This window comes from Eleutherodactylus coqui, chromosome 2 (assembly GCF_035609145.1).
Source record: "Eleutherodactylus coqui strain aEleCoq1 chromosome 2, aEleCoq1.hap1, whole genome shotgun sequence".
Lineage (NCBI taxonomy): Eukaryota > Metazoa > Chordata > Amphibia > Anura > Eleutherodactylidae > Eleutherodactylus > Eleutherodactylus coqui.
Window position 1 is genome coordinate 46,777,977 of NC_089838.1, and position 25,929 is coordinate 46,803,905.

General features: G+C 49.0%; 1 protein-coding gene across 5 annotated transcripts in view; it reads right to left on the reverse strand.

Moving 5' to 3' along the window:
• Nucleotides 1-25,929, reverse strand: part of SOX5 (SRY-box transcription factor 5) — a 178,080-nt gene that overhangs the window by 122,333 nt on the left and 29,818 nt on the right. For 4 of the 5 annotated variants that reach the window (XM_066590774.1, XM_066590773.1, XM_066590772.1 and 1 more), the window contains 2 exons: nt 15,582-15,813; nt 2,760-2,970 (listed from right to left, as the gene is read on the reverse strand). In XM_066590774.1, the coding sequence (XP_066446871.1) occupies nt 2,760-2,970; nt 15,582-15,812 (442 nt within the window). In that variant the 5' untranslated portion in view covers nt 15,813. The remainder of the gene's footprint in view (nt 1-2,759; nt 2,971-15,581; nt 15,814-25,929) is intronic. The other variant, XM_066590777.1, reaches the window with a different exon arrangement.

Consider the following 25,929-nt stretch of genomic DNA (forward strand, 5'->3'; position numbering starts at 1 on the left):
TGTATGTACACAGTGACTCCAGCAGAATACTGAGTGCAGCTCTGTAGCTGTAGGTCACTCCTGCCATGGCATCAGCACGGGCATAAGTGTCACCTTGGCCTAGCTGTCCTCAGTCCATACAAAGGGGGTTGTGATGTCGCCCTCATGCAGGACATTACATGAAGCAGACAATGGCGCTGGCTTCCTGGGTTCATTGGCTTGTTAACTGTGATTGTATTTGGCGCCCCGGGCAGCGAGGACTCGCACTCTGTCAGACGATGGAGGACGTCTAAATACTCAGCACATTAATTATGTTATCAGAAAACTGGCAACTTAATCAGGCACAAACCTCCCCCAAAACGGTGAAGGTAGCGGAGCGGGAAGGGGGTATCATTAGAGCGATGTCCTCGGGGGCTGATTACAGGAGAGTTGTGGGAGATCGGCCGGACTACACCGAGCGCCGGCGCAATTACACAAATTACAGGCCGGTGGATCTACTTGTCAGGACGGCGGCGCTTCAGCTTCCCGGGGTAAGAGAGCAGGTACGGAAGCGGCGGGACAGTCGTAGGGAGTGCGGGGCGAGAACATCAAAGTCAAATACAGTCTACTGCTCCCTGTTATCAGCCATGCCAGGCTGCAGGAGGGGACTATAGGACAGGTGAGTACAGTCTATCACTCCCTGTTATCAGCCATGTCAGGCTGGCGGAGAGGACTATAGGAGAGTTGAGTGCAGTCTATTACTCCCTGTTATCAGTCATGTCAGGGTGATTAGTTCCTCTCTATAGACCGGTTAGTCCCCACCATCTTGTACGCCACAGCTTCCACTGGGCAGCAGATAAGCCAGAAGGACGTGGAATCTGAGATCGGAGCGCCTGCGTGGTATTTACACGATGTACAAGCTGGCGCTGAACGAATGAGCCGTATAGATGGAGATGAATATCTTGGCAGAGGAGCGTGCTGGCTGACATCAGAGAGCAAAAGAAACACAGAGATAGCACTAGGCGCCCCCTCCCTTCCGAACGGCCGGCCCGCGTGGCCCTCTGACCCCCTTTCATATCTCCTCACTTTTAGCGCTGATTTGCAGGAGACGAGGGGGGCGCCATGAATATGGCTCCGGCATAATGACCCCACAAAGGCTTAATGAAATTTGCAGCACAACCCGCTGTTCATTTTAATGGCCTACGGAAGACAATAGAACAATGGCGAGCGGCGAGTGAAGTCTCACGTTGGACGCAGCTTTTTTTCCCCCCTCATTCTTATTTTTCAAAGCGTCGCGGATCTTTTGTTTGTACATTTTCATAAGCGGAGGAGATAATGCGCCGGCTTGGGATTCGTTTTAATGCTTCCATCTGACCTGCGCTAATGGGGTCTGCGGAATCGGCGCCAACGCCGCATCCAGAAATCACAGCGTTTCTCTCGCCTCCGCCGTTCCACGGCTCTCGGTAACACTGGCGCCCTTGACATTTGTCAGCAACAGAGTCGCGGTCTAAACTACTTATGTCCATTCCGTAAACTGAAGCCGCGCAGGAAGGAAACTTTCGCTGCGGCTACTAAGTATATATTTCTTGGCATATTACCGTAAAGGAGGAGACTTCGCAGTAATGGACGATATGGAGTTGGCACGCTTGGCTGCCATGTTTATAACAAATCATCCTCCATATTTTTCACGCGAGGGGCGTGGCCTAAATCACAGGACTTCGGCAAAATCACACAAAGGACTTCTGATGAGCATAATGTACAAATTGCGCCATTGTTACAGACCAGAAACAAGGAAACGTTCGCACTGGCTACAAAGTATCACCGAGCCGCGCCGCCCGGCGACTCCTTACATTATTCCTGGCGGAAAGTGGATCCGTTACCATAAAAGAGGCGACTTCGCAGTACTGATGGAGTTCGTAAGTACGGCCGCCACATTTATAACACAGACCTCCACTTTTTTTCATTGCGCTTGATACTTTTCTCGTTTGCGGTGTGGTCTAATTTGTCACCTGCGCCAAAATTACATACGTATAGATGACATTGTTAAATCTGGTGAACATTACGTACAAACTGCGCCATCGCTACTGACCAGAAATAAGACATTTTATAACTGTGCGAATGAACGTGAGCCCATGAGCCGTGGCGGTAAATATTTACGGACACGCGGCGAGTCCAGAACCAAGATGGCCGATGTCAGTGTTATCGATCATGTATCAGAACCTACAAGCGAACGGATACAGCAGGGCCCAGTTTCGCGCAGATTTTCCGTGCGATGGCCGCGCCCCTTCTGCAGAGCGAGTCCTTCCATGTCTCCATGTTTATGTGGAGAGTAAACAGAAATGTAATCCGGTCGGTTCTCCCTTTGTGGCGGGAGACAATGCAGCCGGCTGTCAGCGGCCCGAGTGCCAAAGTATTGCAACAGTGCGCATTGTGTACAAGAAGGTACACAGCGCCGGGGCGAGCGCTCCGCCGCGACCTCCGCGCACAATGCCAGGACCCACAGCTCCACTACAATGGGGATTAAATCACAAGTATGACAAGAATGCGGCTGCGGGACGTCTGCGCTGTTTGCTCAGCTTCCCCACAATGGCGGCTCGTTAGCATAAAGCACCTGCGGCTACGTGAACGAACACGAGATAGAAGGGCACAAAGGGAACTCAACTCGCCCGATGCAATCAGGGATCTGCGGGGTCAACTGTGCGAGTGACTCAGGGAGACTCTGGCGCAGTCATGTGACCTACTGGATGTGATGCATCATGGGAGAGAAGGTAATCGCCAGGCGTCCGCCATGTTGGTCTTACCTTCCGGTTCGCTCTTGATCAGCTCCTCCATTTTCCGCTGCTTCAGTGTGTCCACCACGTCGGCTAAGCTACCTTTACGTCTTTCAGGGGTCCCCAAAGCGGCGTTCGACAAAGATTCGCCGCTCTGCCGCCCACCTTCATCTGCCTTCAGGGGTGAGGTAGCTGCGTTTTGAGGGGCAAATGAAGAGACCGCCTTATTGCCGTCGATATCCTAGAGGGTCAAGAAGAAACACAAGACGTTAGGACTTAAAGGGAAAGCGACTGGAAGGACAACAAGTCTGCAAAGCCCCTCCCACAAACATGGCGGCCGGTCACAGAGATGGGCCGTAGTTAACAGATTTGATTAGACACGCCCATCACCACGTCAGCCATCGCTATGGGCGTAGAGCATGACCAGTTGTGGCGGAACCTACGTCACGCGTTTAACACATTTGGCGTAATCACGGCGCAACGTGTGGAAAAATATTCTTGTCGTACGCCCCATCAGCGCCATTGGTTTTTTTTTGCACAAAATGACCTCCATGTTTGTTGCATTTTATCATTCGCCCTTGTAAGGGACCAATAAACATTTCGTTACAATCGTCCAGCGTTCGCCAAAATAAAATGGCGGCAGAGCGTTCGCATGTTTTGTTTCTTCCATAGCATTCAGTGTGGTGGAGGCGAGATTATAAGGGGGGATGGAGAATGGCGCACAGATCACCCAAGGTTCAGAGCGGCTCCATCTGGCTGATTTGCTGGGTGTTTCCGCAATGAATAGCGTGGAACGCTTCCAGGACTCGGATCCCCCCCTCGCCGTATCGCCACCATTCCGGCAGCTCATCTCTGAAAACTAAATTAAATTAATGATTGCGAACGTGCCAGCTGACAATAGACCATGTGTCCCCCGTATCGGCCGCGTCTTAAACGGCAACCCTGTAATTGTGCCACTTAGCCGCATCTAATTGGAAGTGACAGCCAGCGTGCGAGGGGGGGGGGGGGGGAGGCGCGGGGTCCGGATACAGGTGAGCTCGCCAAGGACCAGGCAGGGGGGTTGCAACCCCCAGCTACAAAGTAACGAGCGAATGACTGCCGGCGGGTTCTACGTGAACGCAGCGTCTTCGCCATCTCTGGGACACGACTGATCGGAAACGGAACGACGCGTTTCACGGGGTCAGACGGCGGATACAAGGCGTCTTTGTCCTGCTGTCACCTTCCTCCATCCTGCAACAGGAATGGCTGATAACAGGGAGCAACAGACTGCATTCACTTATTTTAGAGTGAGCCTCTTCTAAACTTGAAATGGCTGATAACAGAGGACAATAGATCAATGAAGAGGAATTGACACAGCCCCGCCTACATTGATAACCCCTCCCTGCAGCAAAGGCTCATGGTCCGCAGTGTATAAGCACCGCATGGGTGGAAACATCCTTTAAAGGGGAACTCCATCGAACTTCAGCAAATACAACTCCCCAAAGGTTCAGGGCAGTAAGGTGGAGTGCCCCTTTAAACGCCATTGCTTCATTCTCATTGGCTATCTCTTCACTCCGCCCCTTAAAGTGAACTTGTCACCAATAGACATGGCAGCCAATTTCTCTATGAAGCCCCCTAGAAGGGAACTATAGTGGAGACCCCCAGTCTCTACCGGATCAATAAGCTGAACATTGGCGCCCCTGATGTGCGCACAAGTAGAGGCCCGATGTGCGCTCCAACCTCAGGCTTTTCGCTCTCGTTAGCGTGTGGGAACAATAGCGCGGTTATTGACGTGAATGGCTCCATGTAAATGAGGGGAGAATTAGCGGGCAGGTAACCGCCAGTCACGCGACACGGAGATGCTTCCACAAAAGTCGCCAGCAATCCATTCATTAGCGGCAGCGAGATCAAACAGGGAGCTCATAATTAAAAAGCTCCTATTGAGCACTTAGACTCTCGTAACACACAGAGCGGCGCACAAAGCGGGCGAGCGGCGCACAAGACTCGCTCTCCGGCTCTCCTAATTAATTTCATAGATTTCCTGCCCGTTCGGCGTCCGACTTATAGAGGAGCCGGAGACGCCGGCGCCTTCGCCCCACAAAAGGATCAATGCTGGCGGAATCTCAATTAACACAGCGCAAGTTTACTGCAGAACGCGCTAAAGACAAAGGCTTCATACAAATGAGTCACTGATCAAAATCGGATACCTGGAGCGCCGCGTTGCGTCCGGGGAGCGACTTCTAGAGAGTTACGCGTTAACGTCGCAGTCCAACGCGATCTGAAGTGACGTCATACTCTAGTCACATCCAAAGCTGCATTCACAGCTCTGCCAACACCTGACAAGTGTTTAACACCACCAAGAGCTCCATAATGCAGCGCTGTGCAGGGGAGGTGGAGGGGGTGAGCTGTCACCATCATCTATTGACTTCTTTGGGAGTCCGTGATATGTGCAGAGATCACTGGAAGGGGAGGAGTTATATATCGACTCTATAATCTGTGGGGTTACATAGGACTGCGGGTGACATGTACTATATGATCTGCGGGGTTACATAGGACTGTGTGTGACATCGACTCTGATCAGAGGGGTTACATAGGACTGAGTGTGACATCTACTATATGAGCTGCGTTGTTACATGGGACTGCCGGTTATATCTACTCTATGATCAGTGGGGTTACATAGGACTGCGTGTGACATCTACTATATGATGTGTGGGGTTACATGGGACTGCGGGTCACATCTACTATATAATCTGTGGGGTTACATAGGACTGTGTGTGACATCTACTATATGATGTGTGGGGTTACGTGGGACTGCGGGTCACATCTACTATATGATCTGTGGGGTTACATAGGACTGCGGGTCACATCTACAATATGATCTGTGGGGTTACAAGGGACTGCATGTGACATCTACTATATGATCGAAGAGCTTCAGCTCTGCTACATCGTGCCTGTATAGACCGGGCTGTATAGATGCCATAATCCGGTCGCCGTCCCCTCGGATGCCGCGGCCGCGCTCGCCGCCCTGAGCGCCTGTAATCACCCACATACATATTAATCAGAGGAAGAAGCAGCAGAGTCTTAAATACCATGTCTGCTCCGGGCTGCAATTTCTCCAGATGAAGAGGTCAGCCCTGTTTAGTCGTGCGCTGCCGCGTTAATTTAGTATGACAAGATAAAGCAGTAATCTGCGCGGTGCGAGCCCGTAAGCCGCCTTCCACCCGGGGACACGCTCCACTCCATCCCCACTGTAGATCACTTTATACAATTGCCATGACAAAGCCCCTGAGTTCTCTTATGTAAATCTGCCGTTCTCTGCCAGTCAGGCGGGCGGCGCGTTCCACGGACGCTCGAGCTATAGGAATATTAGCGCGGTCCGCGCCGGCCGCCCTCCCTCCGACAAGATGTTTAGTATTCAGATAATCCATTGATCTCTTGCTTCCATATCGGCTTGGAATTCTCAATCTGCCGTGTTTGACTTGACAGCGCCGCCGCATAAAGCTCCGCGCGTTTCATATTTCCTGAGATTTGGCGACTTCTGGGTCTGATCGTTTTCAGCGGCTTTATCATCTCTGCGCGAAGATTATCCTTAACCTCTTCCAGGCAGAGCCGCGTGGAGCCGGGCGATAATGGGCCGACGGGTTGGAACTTGGTGGGACGGGAAACGCAGTGGATAAAGTTGGTCTCGCGCGTTTCACAACCCTCTAATCCTTTTATCGGCGGAATCCATTCCCATCTACTCTTTTGTTTTAACGTTTTGCTAGCACCGCCTAAAACGCTACAATGGCAAAAGGAAAAGGGACTGCGGTCCACTCGGATACGAAAACCTAACGCGCTTTAGGATCTGTTCACATTTCGTGTCTGTTTTATTGCTCCATCTTGGGGGCAGGAAAATGGAGGACGGAACGGCGCTGGACAGACCACATGGACTCTAACGGTTGTCCGTCCTGCTGCTGTCATGCCCTCGACTACATGTCCTTGATTTTAAGACAGAACCGCACGGAAGGCTCGGGGCGAGACGTCTGCTGCGGACGTGAAGGAGCCGCTCTCAGAACTAACGCCTTTTACGTTTTGCTGGTTTAAAAAGTTAAATACAGAAACACGTTTGTTTCTGTTCACATTTGCATTTCAGTGTCTGTTTTTCTGCTCCATCATGGAGGTGGGGGAGTAGAGTCCCTGCAGAGAACTGATCCGTCCGAGGACGAAACCAAAGTGTGTCGGACGGACCCCATGGACTCTAATAGGTCCATCCACACTCCCAATAAAAAATGGCGCTGCATCGCCCGGGATTCTGGAAGAGCCTAGCACCGGAGGCTCATAGCGAAGCGCCTGGTGCCATATATGCCATCGCCTATTTGCGTACTGCGCCGAGAGCGAGCTGAAAATGCCAATTCCGGGAATTAAAAAATACTAATTCCTGCTTGTCGTATGACAGAGCCCACCGGCGTCGGAGAGCCCCCACTGACTATAGTACAGCCGAGTCTGTCTTCTGGCCATTACCCGGATGAAATAGCGCCGTTACCGCCGCCGTTACCGTGAACGAGCCCGTGTATTGTAATATATTCCATCACCTCTTACAGTTTGTCCATTAAACTACCTGCTGCGCCACAAGAGCAAATCCAAAGCGCACCGCAGTCCGCGGACATTAAAAAACTAACGCACTTCAAACTCTGCTGCATCTGCATTTGAGATTCCGTTTTCCTGCTCCGTCTGTGCGGCCGCTGACCCTCACTGGTCGGAGGAACCCCCCCACGCATCGAGTTGGAGACGTTACCGGACGCGCTCTGGGGACATAAAATCCGATGGAGGCGTTACCGGAAGCAATCTGCTGACATATAATGTGTTGGAGGCGTTACCGGACGCACTCTGGGGGACATATAATGCGTTGGAGGCGCTACTGGACGCACTCTGGGGGACATATAATGCCTTGGAGGCGTTGCCGGACGCACTCTGGGGGACATAGAATGCCTTGGAGGCGTTGCCGGACGCACTCTGGGGGACATAGAATGCCTTGGAGGCGTTGCCGGACGCACTCTGGGGGACATAGAATGCCTTGGAGGCGTTGCCGGACGCACTCTGGGGGACATAGAATGCCTTGGAGGCGTTGCCGGACGCACTCTGGGGGACATAGAATGCCTTGGAGGCGTTGCCGGACGCACTCTGGGGGACATAGAATGCCTTGGAGGCGTTACCGGACGCACTCTGGGGGACAAATAATGCCTTGGAGGCGTTACCGGACGCACTCTGGGGGACAAATAATGCCTTGGAGGCGTTACCGGACGCACTCTGGGGGACAAATAATGCCTTGGAGGCGTTACCGGACGCACTCTGGGGGACAAATAATGCCTTGGAGGCGTTACCGGACGCACTCTGGGGGACAAATAATGCCTTGGAGGCGTTACCGGACGCACTCTGGGGGACAAATAATGCCTTGGAGGCGTTACCGGACGCACTCTGGGGGACAAATAATGCCTTGGAGGCGTTACCGGACGCACTCTGGGGGACAAATAATGCCTTGGAGGCGTTACCGGACGCACTCTGGGGGACAAATAATGCCTTGGAGGCGTTACCAGACGCACTCTGGGGGACAAATAATGCCTTGGAGGCGTTACCGGACGCACTCTGGGGGACAAATAATGCCTTGGAGGCGTTACCGGACGCACTCTGGGGGACAAATCATGCCTTGGAGGCGTTACCGGACGCACTCTGGGGGACAAATAATGCCTTGGAGGCGTTACCGGACGCACTCTGGGGGACAAATAATGCCTTGGAGGCGTTACCGGACGCACTCTGGGGGACAAATAATGCCTTGGAGGCGTTACCGGACGCACTCTGGGGGACAAATAATGCCTTGGAGGCGTTACCGGACGCACTCTGGGGGACAAATAATGCCTTGGAGGCGTTACCGGACGCACTCTGGGGGACAAATAATGCCTTGGAGGCGTTACCGGACGCACTCTGGGGGACAAATAATGCCTTGGAGGCGTTACCGGACGCACTCTGGGGGACATAGAATGCCTTGGAGGCGTTACCGGACGCACTCTGGGGGACAAATAATGCCTTGGAGGCGTTACCGGACGCACTCTGGGGGACAAATAATGCATTGGAGGAGCTACCGCACGTGCTATGGGAGACATATAATGCGTTGGAGACGTTACCGGACGCACTCTGGGGGACATATAATGCGTTGGAGGCGTTACCGGACGCACTCTGGGGTACATATAATGTGTTGGAGGAGTTACCGGACACACTCTGGAGGACATAAAAGGAGTTAGAGGAGCTACCGCCCGTGCTCTGGGGGACATATAATGCATTGGAGACGTTACCGGACGCACTCTGGCGGACATGTAATGGAAAAACACCCAGAAATTCCGCCATTTTGGGGGGGAGGGTTTGCTTTCATGGCGGTCACCTACCTTCCTTTGGATTGACGCAATTCCTGCGATGTCGGGTTTATAAAACTTTTTTGTTTTCCCACATAACGACCTGTTTTTAAAGAACAACAAATAACTGCATCGCCGCATTTTACGACCTAGACGCCGTTATTTCACGCAGCGGCGCTCTGTTGGTTTTTGCAGGAAGAGCTGCAGTTTTTATAGGCACAATTATAAAATTATTTTTTAGGCACTCACCATGTGAGATTAATAACAAATCTTCTCATGGACCGCGGTGGCACCGATCACGTGCTGCCACTTTAAAATTTTGTGGAAATTATTTTGGTATTTTTGTGGGGAAATATGCTTTTTTTAAAACTGGATTTTTTATTTTTTACTTTAAAGTGAACTTTATTGAACTTTTTGGCCGCTATGTTTTGTTTTAGAGGTGACGTTTCTATCACTAAGATAGTACACTGCAATACTTAAGTATTACATTCCACTAATCCTATGACAGCAGCCTATCAGACTCGCCAGAGGCGGGGCCTACTAGGCTGAGCTACATGGCAGAAATGGCCTTTTTCAGGCTTCTGGCTGCCACAGGAACCCATTGGTACCTCGCGACTTCACTGTGTGGTGCCGATGGGTAACAAAAAGAGCCTCTCCCCCTGTTATCTTTAATGGTTGTGGCATATAAGAGGTTAAGCTGGCAGGATCTGAGGTTTCTCTGTCGCCGGCGGTTAGAGCAGGAGCCGGGCTGTCAGTTGTCTGCCAAGCCACGCCTTGAAAAGATGCGCAGGTTTAAATCCCATTAGTGTCAGTACACAGGTGCATTGCAGTCACGAAGGGGTTAAACGGGAGACGAGTCCTCGCACTCACATCGCGGCCCGTGGAAATGTACAACATCGACTATCCCGGCACATTCCCAGTACAGAAATCAGCGGTGAACGTTTCCAGCAAACTTTTTCTAGAAGTTCCCAGAGAAGAGAGAAGTCATTGGTCCGTTCCCTTCGCAGCGACTGTAACCCCGCGTGCCGCCAACATGGAGTCATTTGCTCTTCCAAATTAAAAGAGCGCTGGAGGCGAGTGGAGTAAGAGCGCAGCCGGGCAAGAAATGTAAGCGAAGGATGCAGTGATCGCCAATGACCCGCGGCGGAATCATCCGAAGAGAAGAAACTTCCTGCTGAGGATTCCTTACAACGGAGACGCTCGATGATGCGACACATGAAAGAGCGGGTGACACTGCGGCGCCTCCACACAGCCCCCGCCGCGCACTGAATCCTTCAGTCGTCCTCTCCTGTCGCAGCTCGCGGTGCCGCCGCTACCAAGCTTTTCCCGACTACTGAAGGCGATCCTGCCAACTAGGACGCAAACACTCGAGGCAAATGCGCCATTCAGGAGTCAGGAAAGCTGGGACGTGGCGAGCAGTCGGACCACATCTACGTGCGCTCCGAGGGGCCTCTGCTATAGTGATTCGAACACGGTACACCGAGCCTCGGGAAATAAGAGGCTGACGCTCTAGTTGGCGTCTCAGATGGGGCCCCAGGGGCACTGAATACGGCGTACGGGGGGGGGGAGGGGGAATCATAGGAGCTGTGCTTGAATAAAGGGAAACAACTCTGTAACCACCTTGCTTTACTTCTTGAATACACACTACAACCTGCACTCTCGTTCTCCAGTCACAGCCAGAGCTGCACTCACAATTCTGCCGCTTTCCTCTTACTACATCAACCTCACATTACTCTGCTGGCTAAATAGCTTCAGAAGGCATAAATATCCCAGGTCGCAGTGCATTATGGGATATCAACAGATAGCAGCAGCCTGCAGAATTGTGAATGCAGCTCTGCATGTGACTAGAGGCTTAAAAGACAAGCTCAGAAAAAGAAAAGCAAAAGTAACTAATAAAAGTCGGCAGATTCCGTCTGTAAGATGCTGTTCAGCGTCATTCTGTGGAAGATAATAGCAGGAAACTGCCGAGCTACCTGCCAGAGCGCCGCAACAGTTGGCGACAACTCCCACATATCTGTGAACTAAACATATCTGTTCCCGAGTACCAAATCCTGAACACTGGCAGCCAGAGCCAGATCCAATTATCTCAGAAACAATCACTGTCATCGTGGCAAGTCCCCAAAGGGGGCGCCGGCGAGCCGAGATGACAAGAGACTCTATTAAGTTACTATTACAGTAGTTATATTCTTGTACATAGGAGCAGTATTATAGTAGTTATATTATTGTACATAGGGGGCAGTATTATAGTCGTTATTTTCTTGTATATAGGGAGCAGTATTATAGTAGTTACATTCTTGCACATAGGGGGCAGTATTATAGTAGTTACATTCTTGTACATAGGGAGCAGTATTATAGTAGTTATATTCTTGCATATAAAAAGCAGTATTATAGTAGTTATAATCTTGTACATAGGAGGCAGTATTATACTAGTTATATTCTTGAACATAGGGGGCAGTATTATAGTAGTTACATTCTTGTACATAGGGAGCAGTATTATAGTAGTTAGAATCTTGTACATAGGAGGCAGTATTATACTAGTTATATTCTTGAACATAGGGGGCAGTATTATAGTAGTTATATTCTTGTACATAGGAGGCAGTATTATACTAGTTATATTCTTGAACATAGGGGGCAGTATTATAGTAGTTATATTCTTGTACATAGGGGGCAGTATTATACTAGTTATATTCTTGAACATAGGGGGCAGTATTATAGTAGTTATATTCTTGTACATAGGGGGCAGTATTATAGTAGTTATATTCTTGTACATAGGGAGCAGTATTATAGTAGCTATAATCTTGTACATAGAGGGCATTATTATAGTAGTAATATTCTTTTACATAGGAGGCAATATTATAGTAGTTATATTCTTGTACATAGGGAGCAGTATTATAGTAGCTATAATCTTGTACATAGGGGGCAGTATTATAGTAGTCATATTCTTGTACATAGAGGGCATTATTATAGTAGTTATATTCTTGTATATAGGAGGCAGTATTATAGTAGTTATATTCTAGTACATAGGGGGCAGGATTATAGTAGTTATATTCATGTACATAGCAGGCAGTATTATGGTAGTTATATTCTTGTACATAGGGGGGCAGTATTATAGTAGTTATATTCTTGTACATAGGAGGCAGTATTATGGTAGTTATATTCATGTACATAGCAGGCAGTATTATAGTAGTTATATTCTTGTACATAGGGGGCAGTATTATAGTAGTTATATTCTTGTACATAGGAGGCAGTATTATGGTAGTTATATTCATGTACATAGCAGGCAGTATTATAGTAGTTATATTCTTGTACATAGGGAGTAGTATTATAGTAGTTATATTCTAGTACATAGGAGGCAGTATTATAGCTGTTATGTTCTTGTATATAGGAGGCAGTATTATAGTAGTTATATTCTTGTATATAGGAGGCAGTATTCTTGTAGTTATATTCTTGTACATAGGGGGCAGTATTATAGTAGTTATATTCTTGTACATAAAAGTCAGTATTTGACTAGTTTTGTTAAACTTTTGGGCAAGTTATTAGCTGTTATAACCTGTGATGTTCTTTAATCTTGACACAACCGTATGATTTTTGCGCTGTGTTAATCGCCATGACAGTTATAGAACGAGTGTCTTGATGCAGATCGCGGTTGACAGGCTAATATCTGAGCAGTTGGTTTTCTCATCGTCCTGTATCCGTACAGATCAGCTGAAATCCCGGGATTATATTTGGAGCTTTCATGTGGCATTGTGCTGGAAGAGTATGATATGACTCCCTGACACAGTGTAACAGGCTAAGGAAGCCCAAGCTCTGCAGCGGTGGTATCCTCATGATCCGCGGCGGTCGGTAAACGAGCATGCCTATCTCTCTCGGAAACATGAGTTTGAAGATAAAATGTGTGAAATCCCATGTAGGGATTTATGCTGCACGCTGCACATATGGTGTGTAAGCCAGCATTAGCACAATCCCTGCAAATCTATTCGCCACGCTGGAGAACGGAGAGCGCCGCTCCGGCAAGTAATCACATTTTATGTGCGCACAGAAGAGGCCGCTGCATTCACCCGACAACAATGGCTTCTTCACAGAAGTCGACACGGAAGTCACTGGTGGCTGCAGGTTTAATCTCAATTAATGAGCGGCGCCTTAAGATAGAATTAAGTTAATAGCACAAATGGGTTTTATTTAATATCATTCAATCCACTCATGTACGAGGAAACGGTGGCGAAAGTAAAGACGGAAGGAAATCCTCGGCAACACTCATACGAAATGTTGCGGAAGCGGGACAGCTCCTGCCGTACATAGCTTCCTTCAGTGCTGCATGCTACATCCACCTAGACCCTATCATGTGCACCTCCGGCTGCTTCCACCCAGGGACACCGGACGTCTGCATCCGTCGCCTTATAGAAATGGCGCCGTGATACTATCAAACAAGAATGCATCATTTCCATCTTAATGGGCGAGCGTCCCGTCTGCGGTAAATAAAGTTTAATTCTCCTATAGTGAAAAGTTCTAAAACTTTCTATTAGATTTTGTCTACCGACTCTTCATCAGAGTTAAGATCTCTGCTTGCTGCCAGTGCATGGAAACTCTTGAAATTGGTGATGACTTGAAACACACATGTGGAGTCGTCGGTGTTTCTTAAGCTGCAGTTCAGAGGAGTGAAATCTCGGAGCGTTTCAAGAACGAAAAATGGAGCCTGTGCCCACCAGGAACAGACATAAATTTGCGCCATTTTCTGCCTTCAGTACTGAGAAGTCTGTCAGAAACTTGCTGCCCTCCCAGTTAACTCCGTTTGGTTTCCAAAATTAGTGAGAGAAAAGTCGCAAATTAAAACACAGATACGGTGTGCGCCAAAAGCAACGCCAAAACACTGGCGCAAAGCAATGCACGAATTCTCACAGACGTTACAGAAGTTTTCATGAAGCGCCATTTAAGGACGCTCTTCATCGCTTCCACCAGATTCCAGTTCGTTGACGGTTAAAACCTCTCAGCAACAAAACCAGGGTCTATGATGACACCTTGGGGGCGGAGTCTTCAGAAAGAGCTCCTCCCACATCTCAATATAACAGTCCTAGAACCAACTAGCAAAGGACGTTTTTCCAACCCCAGGGCCCTCATCAAAAGCTGCGACTCTCTGCCGCCATTACAGCAGAACGGTTACACATAGCGATGGATGTCCGTTTAAAAGATCACTCCCATCTGTAGTCACCCAACCTTCCAAGGTTCCTAAACGGCAGGAGGGTGTGTAAGGCCCCCTGTCCACGGGCAAGGCGGAATATCGCTAGTGAGCCTATCTGACAGATAGGCTTACCGCAGAGAATCGCGGCATGCCGCGATTTGAGTTCCGTGAGCTGTGATTCTCCGCTTGTGGACAGATCTGCACCTCTGCAACCACTGGAGAACTGTTTGACTAGAGATCACACTGATCTGTTAACCCCTTCCTGAGGTAAGTTTACATCCTGGGTGAGAAGCAGTTTCCATAAGAGGACATAAACTTACATCCTACGGATGGTGTGAGCCTGTGCCATCCGCAGTGACCGACAGCGAGCGCACCGATCCCCGCTGTTAAAAGTAGCATGGAGAGGGTTCACAGAGGGAGAGCTATCATCGGCCCAATGCTATGTAATCATAGCGAGCCAGTGGGTTGTCATGGCAACCAGATGCCAGACAATAGCGCCCAGGTCTACCATGGCCTAGCACTAATGAAGAAGTACTTCAATGTATTATCATAAGATCGCAGATTCAAGCCCCCTACAAGGACATAAAAAATGTAACAAAATAAAAAACACGAAAACTTTTCTGCACACTTTCCCACTTTTGTTTAATAAAAAGTTTGGTATCAGCGCATCTTGTCTCTAACACAAAGCGCAGTGAAAGTGATCAAAAAAGCCATATGAATCCCAAAATGGTGCCGATAACAACTACAGCTTGTCATGCCAAAAACACAGAGCCCTCCTGGAGCTCCGCCCACAGAGAAATAAAGTTGCAAAAAAAAAGAAAAAAAGCATTTTTATTGTGCAAAAGTGGAACAACCTAAAAAATATATAATCCTAGTATTGTCGGAATCGTATCGCCCTGCAGGAGAAAACGGATCACATTATTTATGCTGCACGATCAAAAAAAAAACAAAAACAACCCGATGGCAGAATTCTTGCACTTTCTCTGCCTAATAAAAGTTCTACAATTCGTTTTATTTTTCCCTAAACACGGGACCAATAAAAGCTTCAGCTCGCCGCGCAAACAACGAGCCCTCGCACGGCCGCGACGACGGAAAAATAACAAAATTATGGCTTTTGAAAAAATCGTCCCATCCTTAGGTCCAACTAGGCTGTGCCACTTAGGGGTTAAAAGGGACCGCTATACGCAAACACGGATGCGACCGTTCCGCTGCACTGAGGGGGTTAAACGATACGCTTTTTTGCCATTTTTCCCCAAAAAGTTACAGTCAAAGTGGATAGAAAGTTGTTTGAGAGCCACTTGAGGCGCCACCTACCATTGAGTTGTGTTGGTACGTGGGACTCCGGTGGTCGCAGGCGTCTTGCGTCAAGAGGGAAACCGCCTGAAACTCCTCAGACTGAGTCTTATTGGGGAAACTGGCGTGCAGCGGAAGGTGAAAGGCTGCGAGGCCTCCACTCTCCTCGTCTTCCATTTTCTGCCGGCTCGTCACCATGGCTACCTCTCCATCTGCTTCCCCATACGGAGAGGCTGGTCGCTTGGAAGACATCCTGGAAGGAACAAAAGAGGAGAAAATAATGAATCCTCCACATAAATCCTTAATGCCGTCATTGTGTCGTTCGGGTCCATTGTAACAGAAATGGCTTTTTGTGCTTAAAGCGAGCAGGAATCCATCCAAATACCACTGCAAAGCGAACGCGGCGAGGAACAATGACCAGGCAGGTAGCGACAGAACACGGCTTGTTTGTTAGGAGAATAATCAACTAATAGCGCATTCTTCTTGGCTCCTGAAATGAGAAATTTCACCTATAAAACATTATCCGCTGGAGGCCGCCCCCAGGGAAGAAGCGCCATTCATGGAAAATGCCGCCGAATCTGGGTTAGGCGAACGCTGGGACACGGGAAAAAAACGCAAAACCTTCATCTGCAAATGTAATTTTCGGAGTAGATAAGATCTGATGAATGAAAGAGAGGGGCAGCGTCCGAGCGACGGGTCGATTAGCGTGCCACCGCTGGCCGCGGTTTTATACCAGGACCTTAACGATAAACAGCAGCAACAAAAAAAAGTTTCCAAAAGTAGAAATAAAAGTTCAACAACTTTCTGCTAAAGTTTGTAACTCAGTTTGTCAACTTTGCCAAGATCTCTGCTTGTTGTCAAAGAGTAGAAACTGTTACATTAAGGGGCTGAAAGACATCCTGACCTCATCCTGCTCACAGCTGGGGTGTGTTACAATGTATCAGTGCAGGTGGTCAAGGCACAAATCTCTCTCCTGTCCCGATAGTCATTTACACGGATATACTGTAAAAACTATGAACAGCACTCCTCTCTCCTGTCCTGAGGGTTTGTTACAATGTATCGGTGTAGATTACTCTCTGTCAGCAGTGCTCCTCTCTCTCCTGTCCTGAGGGTTTGTTACAATGTATGGGTCTAGAGAACTCTCTGTGAGCAGCACTCCTCTCTCCTGTCCTGAGGGTTTGTTACAATGTATGGGTCTAGAGAACTCTCTGTGAGCAGCACTCCTCTCTTCTGTCCTGAGGGTTTGTTACAATGTATCGGTGTAGATAACTCTCTGTCAGCAGTGCTCCTCTCTTCTGTCCTGAGGGTTTGTTACAATGTATCGGTCTAGATAACTCTCTGTCAGCAGTGCTCCTCTCTCTCCTGTCCTGATGGTTTGTTATAATGAATCAGTGAAGATGACTCTTCGAGCAGAGCTCATGTCTCTCCTGTCCCGAGGGTTTGTAACCTTGTATCAGTGAAGATAAACCCTTAGAACAGGAGGGAGAGGAGTGCTGTTACAATGTGTCAGTGTAGATGGCTCTGTCAGCAGCGCTCATCTCCATCCTGTCCTGATCCACGGTAACAGCAAACATTGGTTCTTATTTATCAATGCTGTCGAACTATGCATTATGTATTTGCCAACTCGACTGTTTTTAGTTGCGCCAAATTTTTAATTTTGGCACACGGACATTCTAAATGCGTCACAAACTACGCAAGATTCAGGCCACGCCCACAAAATGACCACCAACAATCTGCCGCACAACTTTACGGCATGGAAGATATATACGGTGTACACACCTGAGACATTGTAACAAACTCTCAGCGCTTCTCCGGGCTGAGAGCTCCAACACTAACACTTGGCCAAGTGCAGACCTGATGCAGCAGCAGAGGCACAAACCGCCCCCCTGTTTTGTCACAGTGTATCAGTCTTGAGTCCAGGATACAATGCAGGGATTAACTCTTTATGTAACCAAGACTAGAGGTCTCTTCAAACATCATTTTTGAGGTGCTTGGAGTCTGGTTTTGTGGCATGCGGGGGCGGAAGGTGGATGTAACCAGCTATTGACTGCACTCTCCTGGTTAGTTAGGAGTTAATCCGAATATTTGTGGTCAAGTTAACCACTGAGTGCAAGAAGAGAGAGAAAAGAACCTACAACACCATCATCACAACTACACCAGAGGCCTCATCACAGCGCTGAGCCAAGATGCTACCACAGACAGAGCAACAGCAGTCCCATGTAAAGGAGAAGAGACCTGTGTGGATGCAATGTAGCTGCTAGTAAGAAGCAGAGAGGTTCTAAATATGTATGAACCTGCAGAGCAGCAATCACAGTGCCAGGGAGATACAGACAGAGGTAGACGGTGCTGAACTGGTCATGTGACTATGTAATGCCACACATAATATAGTAGGTGTCACCTGCAGTCCCACATAACACCACCGATAATATGGTAGATGTCACCTGCAGTCCCATGTAACACAACAGATAATGTAGAAGTGACCTGCAGTCCTATGTAACACCACAGATAATGTAGATGTCACCTGCAGTCCCATGTAACACAACAGATAATGTAGTAGATGTCACCTGCAGTCCCATGTAACACCATAGATAATGTAGATGTCCCCTGCAGTCCCATGTAACCTCACAGATAACAGATTTCCCTGCAGTCCCATGTAACTCCATAGATAATGTAGATGTCACCTGCAGTCCCATGTAACACAACAGATAATGTAGAAGTGACCTGCAGTCCTATGTAACACCACAGATAATGTAGATGTCACCTGCAGTCCCATGTAACACAACAGATAATGTAGTAGATGTCACCTGCAGTCCCATGTAACACCATAGATAATGTAGTAGATGTCCCCTGCAGTCCCATGTAACCTCACAGATAACAGATTTCCCCGCAGTCCCATGTAACACCACATATAATGTAGTAGATGTGACCTGCAGTCCCATGTAACACCACAGATAATGTAGATGTGACCTGCAGTCCCATGTAACACCACAGATAATATAGATGTGACCTGCAGTCCCACGTAACACCACAGATAATGTAGTATAAGTGACCAGCAGTCCCATGTAACACCACAGATAATGTGGTAGAAGTGACTCCCTCCCTCCCCCCCCCCCCCCCCCGAACATGGCTGCCAACAATGTAATAACTTTTTCATCTGTATCTGTGCCCTAAGAGGATTATGGCGAGCGGCGGCATGCGCACCTCATGATGTGATCGCCATGTGTCTCCGGGCTCAGCCGTCGCACCGCGCTTTGTTTAAGCAGATTAAGCAAATCACTAGATCAATGAGGCAGCGGATAAACCTCCCCGGGACACCAGGGGTTAAACATCTAATGCAGATCCGTGGGAAAAGGGGCGGAGACATGCAGCTGGCCAGTCTCTTGCTGGGACTTGTAGTTCTACAGGGGTCCTCTGCTGGCGTTACACGGCCGATATGACGACCCCCCCCCTTCCCGTACGCAGGAGCAGCGCTACTTGTTGTGCTGTGTAGATCTGACACCTCGTCAGCAGCTGGAATCTGGCAGGAAGGTGCGATGAGCGGCCCTGCGAGAGGTGCGAATCCCAGAAAAGACGAAAAACAGCTGAGTAAACTAGAGAGTGTGCAAGTAAGCATCAGCTCACGGGACAAGGAGGTAATCGCCCGCCCCCGCAGATCACCAACATCGTAGCAATTGCGCAAAACATTTGGACCTAGAATATTGCATTCTACCGGACACTGCGCCATCACTCCACCAACTGCAGAACATAACAACTTTTCCCCCCAGCACTCTAACCGGTGTCAGTCTTCACTGCACGTCTGGCATTCTATTCACAGAATCTTGCGGCACTGCAGGGGATTGTGGAAGAATGCTGAAAAATCTGTAGGGCTTATGAGGTTGTCCAGCTCCCTGCAGCAATATATTAGCATCTTTCTGCTGTCCTTCCTGCACTGAAACACTGTAACAACTCCTCACCGCCTCAGTCACTGAAAGCAAGCAGAGATCTCAATGACAGGGAGGAACCAAAACACAAAGTCTGAAAAGGCTGGCTGCCTCCAAAGGGGCAGAGAGCAGAAATAATCAGGGGCCGCAGGACCCCCAGAAGTGCCCCTGCAGGAGGCGTGTAACAATGAGGATAAAGCGCAGCTGTAATCTAAAGCCACGCAGGTTTAGGTGGGCTCCGCAGGCTGCGGCGCACTCCGAGGGGCTCAAAAATCTGTGCCGTTAAATGCTGTGAAAGGCATGCAGGCGGTGAAGAGGTGACAGCGGAGACCCTCAACAACGCCCGGCGCAGATTCCCAGCCCCCAACCGCAGGAAGATTTGCACAGCTCTATGTGTGAACTACGCCGACCGCTCAGATCAGCTTAGAGGGCTGGAAACCCTACAGGCCGAAGCGCAAAACAGATTGTATCCCCCTGTTCTACAGGCCCCTTCCCCAGCCTGACAGGGCTGATAACAGGGAGTAATATACAGGTCTGTGGCATGTGCCCTGCGGGTTATTACAGTATTGGGGGCTGTTGGGCCTGTACCCTGGGAGTAACAGCAAAAATCGGAGGGCAATGGGCCTGTACCCCGGGTGTGACAGCAATATTGGGGGCGTTGGGCCTCTGTCACAGTTGTGATTGAAGTATGGAGGGGCGTGACCTGTACCCCGGGTGTGGCAGCAGTATTGGGGGGGCGTTGGGCCTCTGTCACAGTTGTGATTCCATTATTTGGGGACGTAGGGCCTGCACTATAACACAGGGAGGGGGGAGCAGCAGGCAGTTTGCCGCTTCTCTCGGCTTCGGAGCTGCCGGCTGTGTTGGTGGCTCTCCGAGAGAACAGAGCAGAGATTTGTCATTGAACGCGCTCAGAAGTTCGCTCCCCGACAGCTGCGGACGTGAGGAGCATCGCCGACATCCGCACCATCCTAATTACAGTCACCCCTGTGCTGAAGGTCGTTACAGCATCCTCCGGGGTCCACCGGGAAGAGGACGACGGGCCACAGGGAAGTATCACTGCCGTTCAGGACTCTGAGAAAGCTGGGAGGCGGCTAAAGCACTGATCACAGCCATAATGGGGACAGTCAGCGTCTTCACAGGCGGCATGTAATATAGGGGCGGTGCGTCTCCACATTACAGATAGAACACTAATACAATGCAGCTTGAAAATATCCAAGTCACAATTATAGACACAATGTAACCAATCACACCCACAATGCAGGGAGGAAAAGTAAGTGAATAAGTAAAATATGTTTCCATTAAGGAGATGAGATGGCGGTGCGGGGGTCACAGGGGCTTTACCCATCATATAAAGGCACGCAGAGCCTGGTTACTGACCGATCTGTGCCTCAGAGTGATTGGTCAGTGTAAGTCACACTTCAATGGAAGCAATCACCAGAAGACATGTTGTATAGATACACAGAGATGGAAAAGGCTACAAAAGCTGAAGACCCAGGTATACATCAAGCCCCATCTACAGGTGGAGGACCTTCAGCACTGTTCTACTCCCCCAGGAGCATCCTGTTCTATCACCTATCACTCCAAGAGCACAACGGGGGTCCTGAAAGAGAAGGAACCCAAGAGGAACCACATGGGATCTACAGAACATCCTACAGATTGCAGGAACCTCTATTAGAGAAACACTGACCAAGAATGGTGATCATGCAGCCCGAGACCACCGAGATATTCCAGGATGCTTACAGGAAAAGTTCTGTGGACAGATGAGGCAAATGTAGGAGTTTTTACAACAAATGCACAACATGGGGGAAAATCGCTGCACACCAACACCAAACCCCCATCCAACTGTGAAGATGGTGGAGGGGCATCATGGTCTGGGGCTATGGCGCAACGGACATCATGGTCTGGGGCGATGGTGGAAAGGACATCATGGTCTGGGGGCTATGGTGGAAGGGACATCATGGTCTGGGGGCTATGGTGGAGGAAGCATCATGGTTTGTAGGAGGCTGTCAACAAGCCAGGTGTCTGATCACAGTGTGCAGGGCTAATTGTCCACCCACATCCATACTGTCCTGCCTCCATGTGTCATATAATATCTACAGAGTATCCTTCACTGAAAGCTGTCTGAAAAGCAATGACATAAGTAATAGACATATAACCCCAAATATCAGCCTGTCATCCTCCTGTCCCCCAAGTGTCAGCCTGTCATCGTCCTGTCCCCCAAGTGTCAGCCTGTCATCGTCCTGTCCCCCAAGTGTCAGCCTGTCATCGTCCTGTCCCCCAAGTGTCAGCCTGTCATCGTCCTGTCCCCCAAGTGTCAACCTGTCATCGTCCTGTCCCCAAGTTTCAGCCTGTCATCGTCCTGTTCCCCAAGTGTCAGCCTGTCATCGTCCTGTCCCCCAAGTGTCAACCTGTCATCGTCCTGTCCCCAAGTGTCAGCCTGTCATCGTCCTGTTCCCCAAGTGTCAGCCTGTCATCGTCCTGTCCCCAAGTGTCAGCCTGTCATCATCCTGCCCCCCAAGTGTCAGCCTGTCATCGTCTTGTTCCCCAAGTGTCAGCCTGTCATCGTCCTGTTCCCCAAGTGTCAGCCTGTCATCGTCCTGTCCCCAAGTGTCAGCCTGTCATCGTCCTGTTCCCCAAGTGTCAGCCTGTCATCGTCCTGTTCCCCAAGTGTCAGCCTGTCATCGTCCTGTCCCCAAGTGTCAGCCTGTCATCGTCCTGTTCCCCAAGTGTCAGCCTGTCATCGTCCTGTTCCCCAAGTGTCAGCCTGTCATCGTCCTGTCCCCAAGTGTCAGCCTGTCATCGTCCTGTCCCCAAGTGTCAGCCTGTCATCGTCCTGTTCCCCAAGTGTCAGCCTGTCATTGTCCTATCCCCTGCTCTATCAGACCCTTCTGACAGGACTCTCCCGCTTCCTCGGGGCTGCGGCTCTCCAGAAGAATGATATCCGGCTTTCTGGGGGGATTGGCGCGGTTTCTGTAGGCACTTGATAACGTGTCACACTGCAGTTATTCCCGCTGCTGCGACCTCTCTTTATGGCGGGGGAACCCTTCAGTAAGGTGGCGGATTTCCATGGGAAGTGGCGGGGCGCACTTAACAATAACATAATAACACTCATTAATATTATTTTTTAGCCACTTAACATAGAAAATAGAGCGTGTCGTTGCCGCAACGCGGCTAAATAAAGAGTTTGCCGAATAATGGAAGGTTTTGTCAGTACGCAGCAGAGGGAGCGCGTTTTATTGAGCGCACATTTTGAGAAACTCTAGATCCAAGTTAACCCCGCATTACCCGAGCCAGTCAGTGAACAAGCGCCACTTTCCTGTGAGGCAGACAGATTGTACTCCCCGCGGACGCTCCGGATGAAAGAGCCTTTGTTTCTACCCTTGTAGGAGAGTCAGCCCCGGTCTCGGACATCTGGACACTCGGAGAGTGAGTGAGAAGCATCTCTGGACTGCTGGGTAACACAGAAGCGTTACAATGTATCAGCGGACACAAACTTTATATTTAGGGGGCTTGTCCAAGTCTGGTTGTGCGGGGGGGGGGGGGGGGGCATTTAGAAGGGGTGGAAGGCTTCTGGGTTATGGAGTCCGGCCACATTTACACAGGCAGGATTTCCCGAAGCGAGAAAAAAAAAGGGCAGCAAGTTCTATTTTCTGGGATTTGGCAGAAAACGCGCCCATTATTTGTTGTGTACATGCAAGTTTTCCTGACTTTTTCGGCGCAATATCGCACTTAGCCCGGGTAAGTTTAACCTCAGGGTACATGCACACGGGCAATTCAAAAGTTGCGCCCGAGATTCTCAGGCACGAGTCGCATCGAACACCGCACACTGACGCATCATTCTCGTGCGTGTCCTCCGGCTGGATTTACACAGGCCACAGCGATATCACGCCGAGAAAGCGATATTGCGCTTTAATTCCTGCATTTTTCAATACGGAAAAATTTTTAAAAACTCATCGCACTCGTGTGAAAACTGCATGCGAGAATGATGGGATTTTTTTGTGGTGCCATAGAAAATAATGGGCGGGATCGCCAAAATAAAAACAGCACGCGCTCCAAGAGAATAAGCGCCCGTGTAAATAAAAACCATCTTTTTAAATGAGTCGATTTCCGTGCGAACTTTGTGAGTCCCACAACACGAAGAACTCACACGGGAACCTTGCCCGTTTACATACAGCGAGCGTCACCTCGTGGTGAAATCTGTCGCAGGACGCAGTCACTCGGAGCCCTGAGGTCAGCGCTATTTACGACAATCTCACACGCTAAACCGCAGGTGGTAAAAGCTCCCGATTTACAAAACCCCACAACGTTCCCACCAAAACACAGACAGTGGCGCTGATCCAATGCCCAGAGTGACCGCAAGAGTCAAGGCGGCCGGATAGTGATGATTTAGCGCAATGTCAGGGCGGCATTTGTACAACGGCTTAAAAACACTGCGAGGAGGTATCATCGCCTAAAGAGCTTACAATCTAGAAGAGACGCAGATATCGGACCCCTCCAGCCCAGGAGGTCGTCCAACTGTACATTAGATAACAGTCACAGATGGAGTCATAGGAAGGTAGGAGACAGGAGAACAAAAAGGATAAAAAGATCATTCTGCCAGTCTTTACTGTCATTCTGACATTCTATTTATGAAGCGCGTGGGGGGGGGTTAGACTAAAGAGAGCATGGAATTATGGGATGCCAGTCCTTGTAAGTGATGGGCGGAGTCTATGGGGGACACTTCTTGGTGTTCGTGTCCCTTTAACCACAGTCTGCCGCCTGCTTTTACCCGGCCAGCAGCAGAACAAGATGTCAGCCGAGCGTTCACACCGCAAGACGGGGAAGAAAGAATGCATTAAGCAACTGAAATCAATAAATAACTTTATAGGAATTCCTTCCATTTACCACCTATGGCTCTTAATGCTGCACACATGCGGGACGTGACGCAGGCGCAGCCCCATGTAATTCAATCCACCGCATTCGCACACTTGTAAAATCTGCGGATTAGGAATGTGCCAAAACCAGAGCTGAAAACCAGGCGGGAAAATAACATTCAGCTGCAGGAACCCAGATCACAGGGCTGCGGTGGGGCAGGGGTTAAAGGTTACAACACCGCCCGGCAGCCCAACAGTTAAAAGGCGATTACCACTAGATCCAATAAATCACATACAATAAAGACCTCAAATCACCACGCCACCCCCTCCATACAGAGATGAAGCCACCCAACACCCAGAGAGCAACTAGTTACCGAGCTGTAATATAAGTAGTACGAGAAATGGATAGACAGAAGGACAGATAGATATGAGAGAGAGAGAGATATGAGAGAGAGAGATATGAGAGAGAGAGATAGAGATAGATATGAGAAAGAGAGATATCAGAGAGAGAGATATGAGAGAGAGAGAGAGATGAGAGAGAGAGAGAGAGAGAGAGAGATGAGAGATAGAGAGAGATATGAGAAAGAGAGATATGAGAGAGAGAGATATGAGAGAGAGAGATATGAGAGAGAGAGAGATAGAGAGATATGAGAGAGAGAGAGATATGAGAGAGAGAGAGATATGAGAGAGAGAGAGATAGAGAGAGATATGAGAGAGAGAGAGATATGAGAGAGAGAGAGATATGAGAGAGAGAGATAGAGAGAGATATGAGAGAGAGATATGAGAGAGAGAGAGATAGAGAGAGATATGAGAGAGAGAGATATGAGAGAGAGAGAGATATGAGAGAGAGAGAGATATGAGAGAGAGAGATATGAGAGAGAGAGATATGAGAGAGAGAGATATGAGAGAGAGAGATATGAGAGAGAGATAGAGATAGATATGAGAGAGAGAGAGATGAGAGAGAGAGAGAGATATGAGAGAGAGAGATATGACAGAGAGAGATATGAGAAAGAGAGATATGAGAGAGAGAGAGATATGAGAGAGAGAGAGAGATATGAGAGAGAGAGATATGAGAGAGAGAGATATGAGAGAGAGATATGAGAGAGATATGAGAGAGAGAGATATGAGAGAGAGATATGAGAGAGAGATATGAGAGAGAGAGATATGAGAGAGAGAGAGATAGAGAGAGATATGAGAGAGAGAGATATGAGAGAGAGAGAGAGAGAGAGAGAGAGAGAGAGATGAGAGAGAGAGAGAGAGAGAGAGAGATATGAGAGAGAGAGAGAGAGATATGAGAGAGAGAGAGATATGAGAGAGAGAGAGAGATATGAGAGAGAGAGATATGAGAGAGAGAGATATGAGAGAGAGAGAGATATGAGAGAGAGAGATAGATATGAGAGAGAGAGATAGATATGAGAGAGAGAGATAGATATGAGAGAGAGAGATAGATATGAGAGAGAGATAGATATGAGAGAGAGAGATAGATATGAGAGAGAGATAGATATGAGAGAGAGAGATAGATATGAGAGAGAGAGATAGATATGAGAGAGAGAGAGATATGAGAGAGAGATATGAGAGAGAGATATGAGAGAGAGA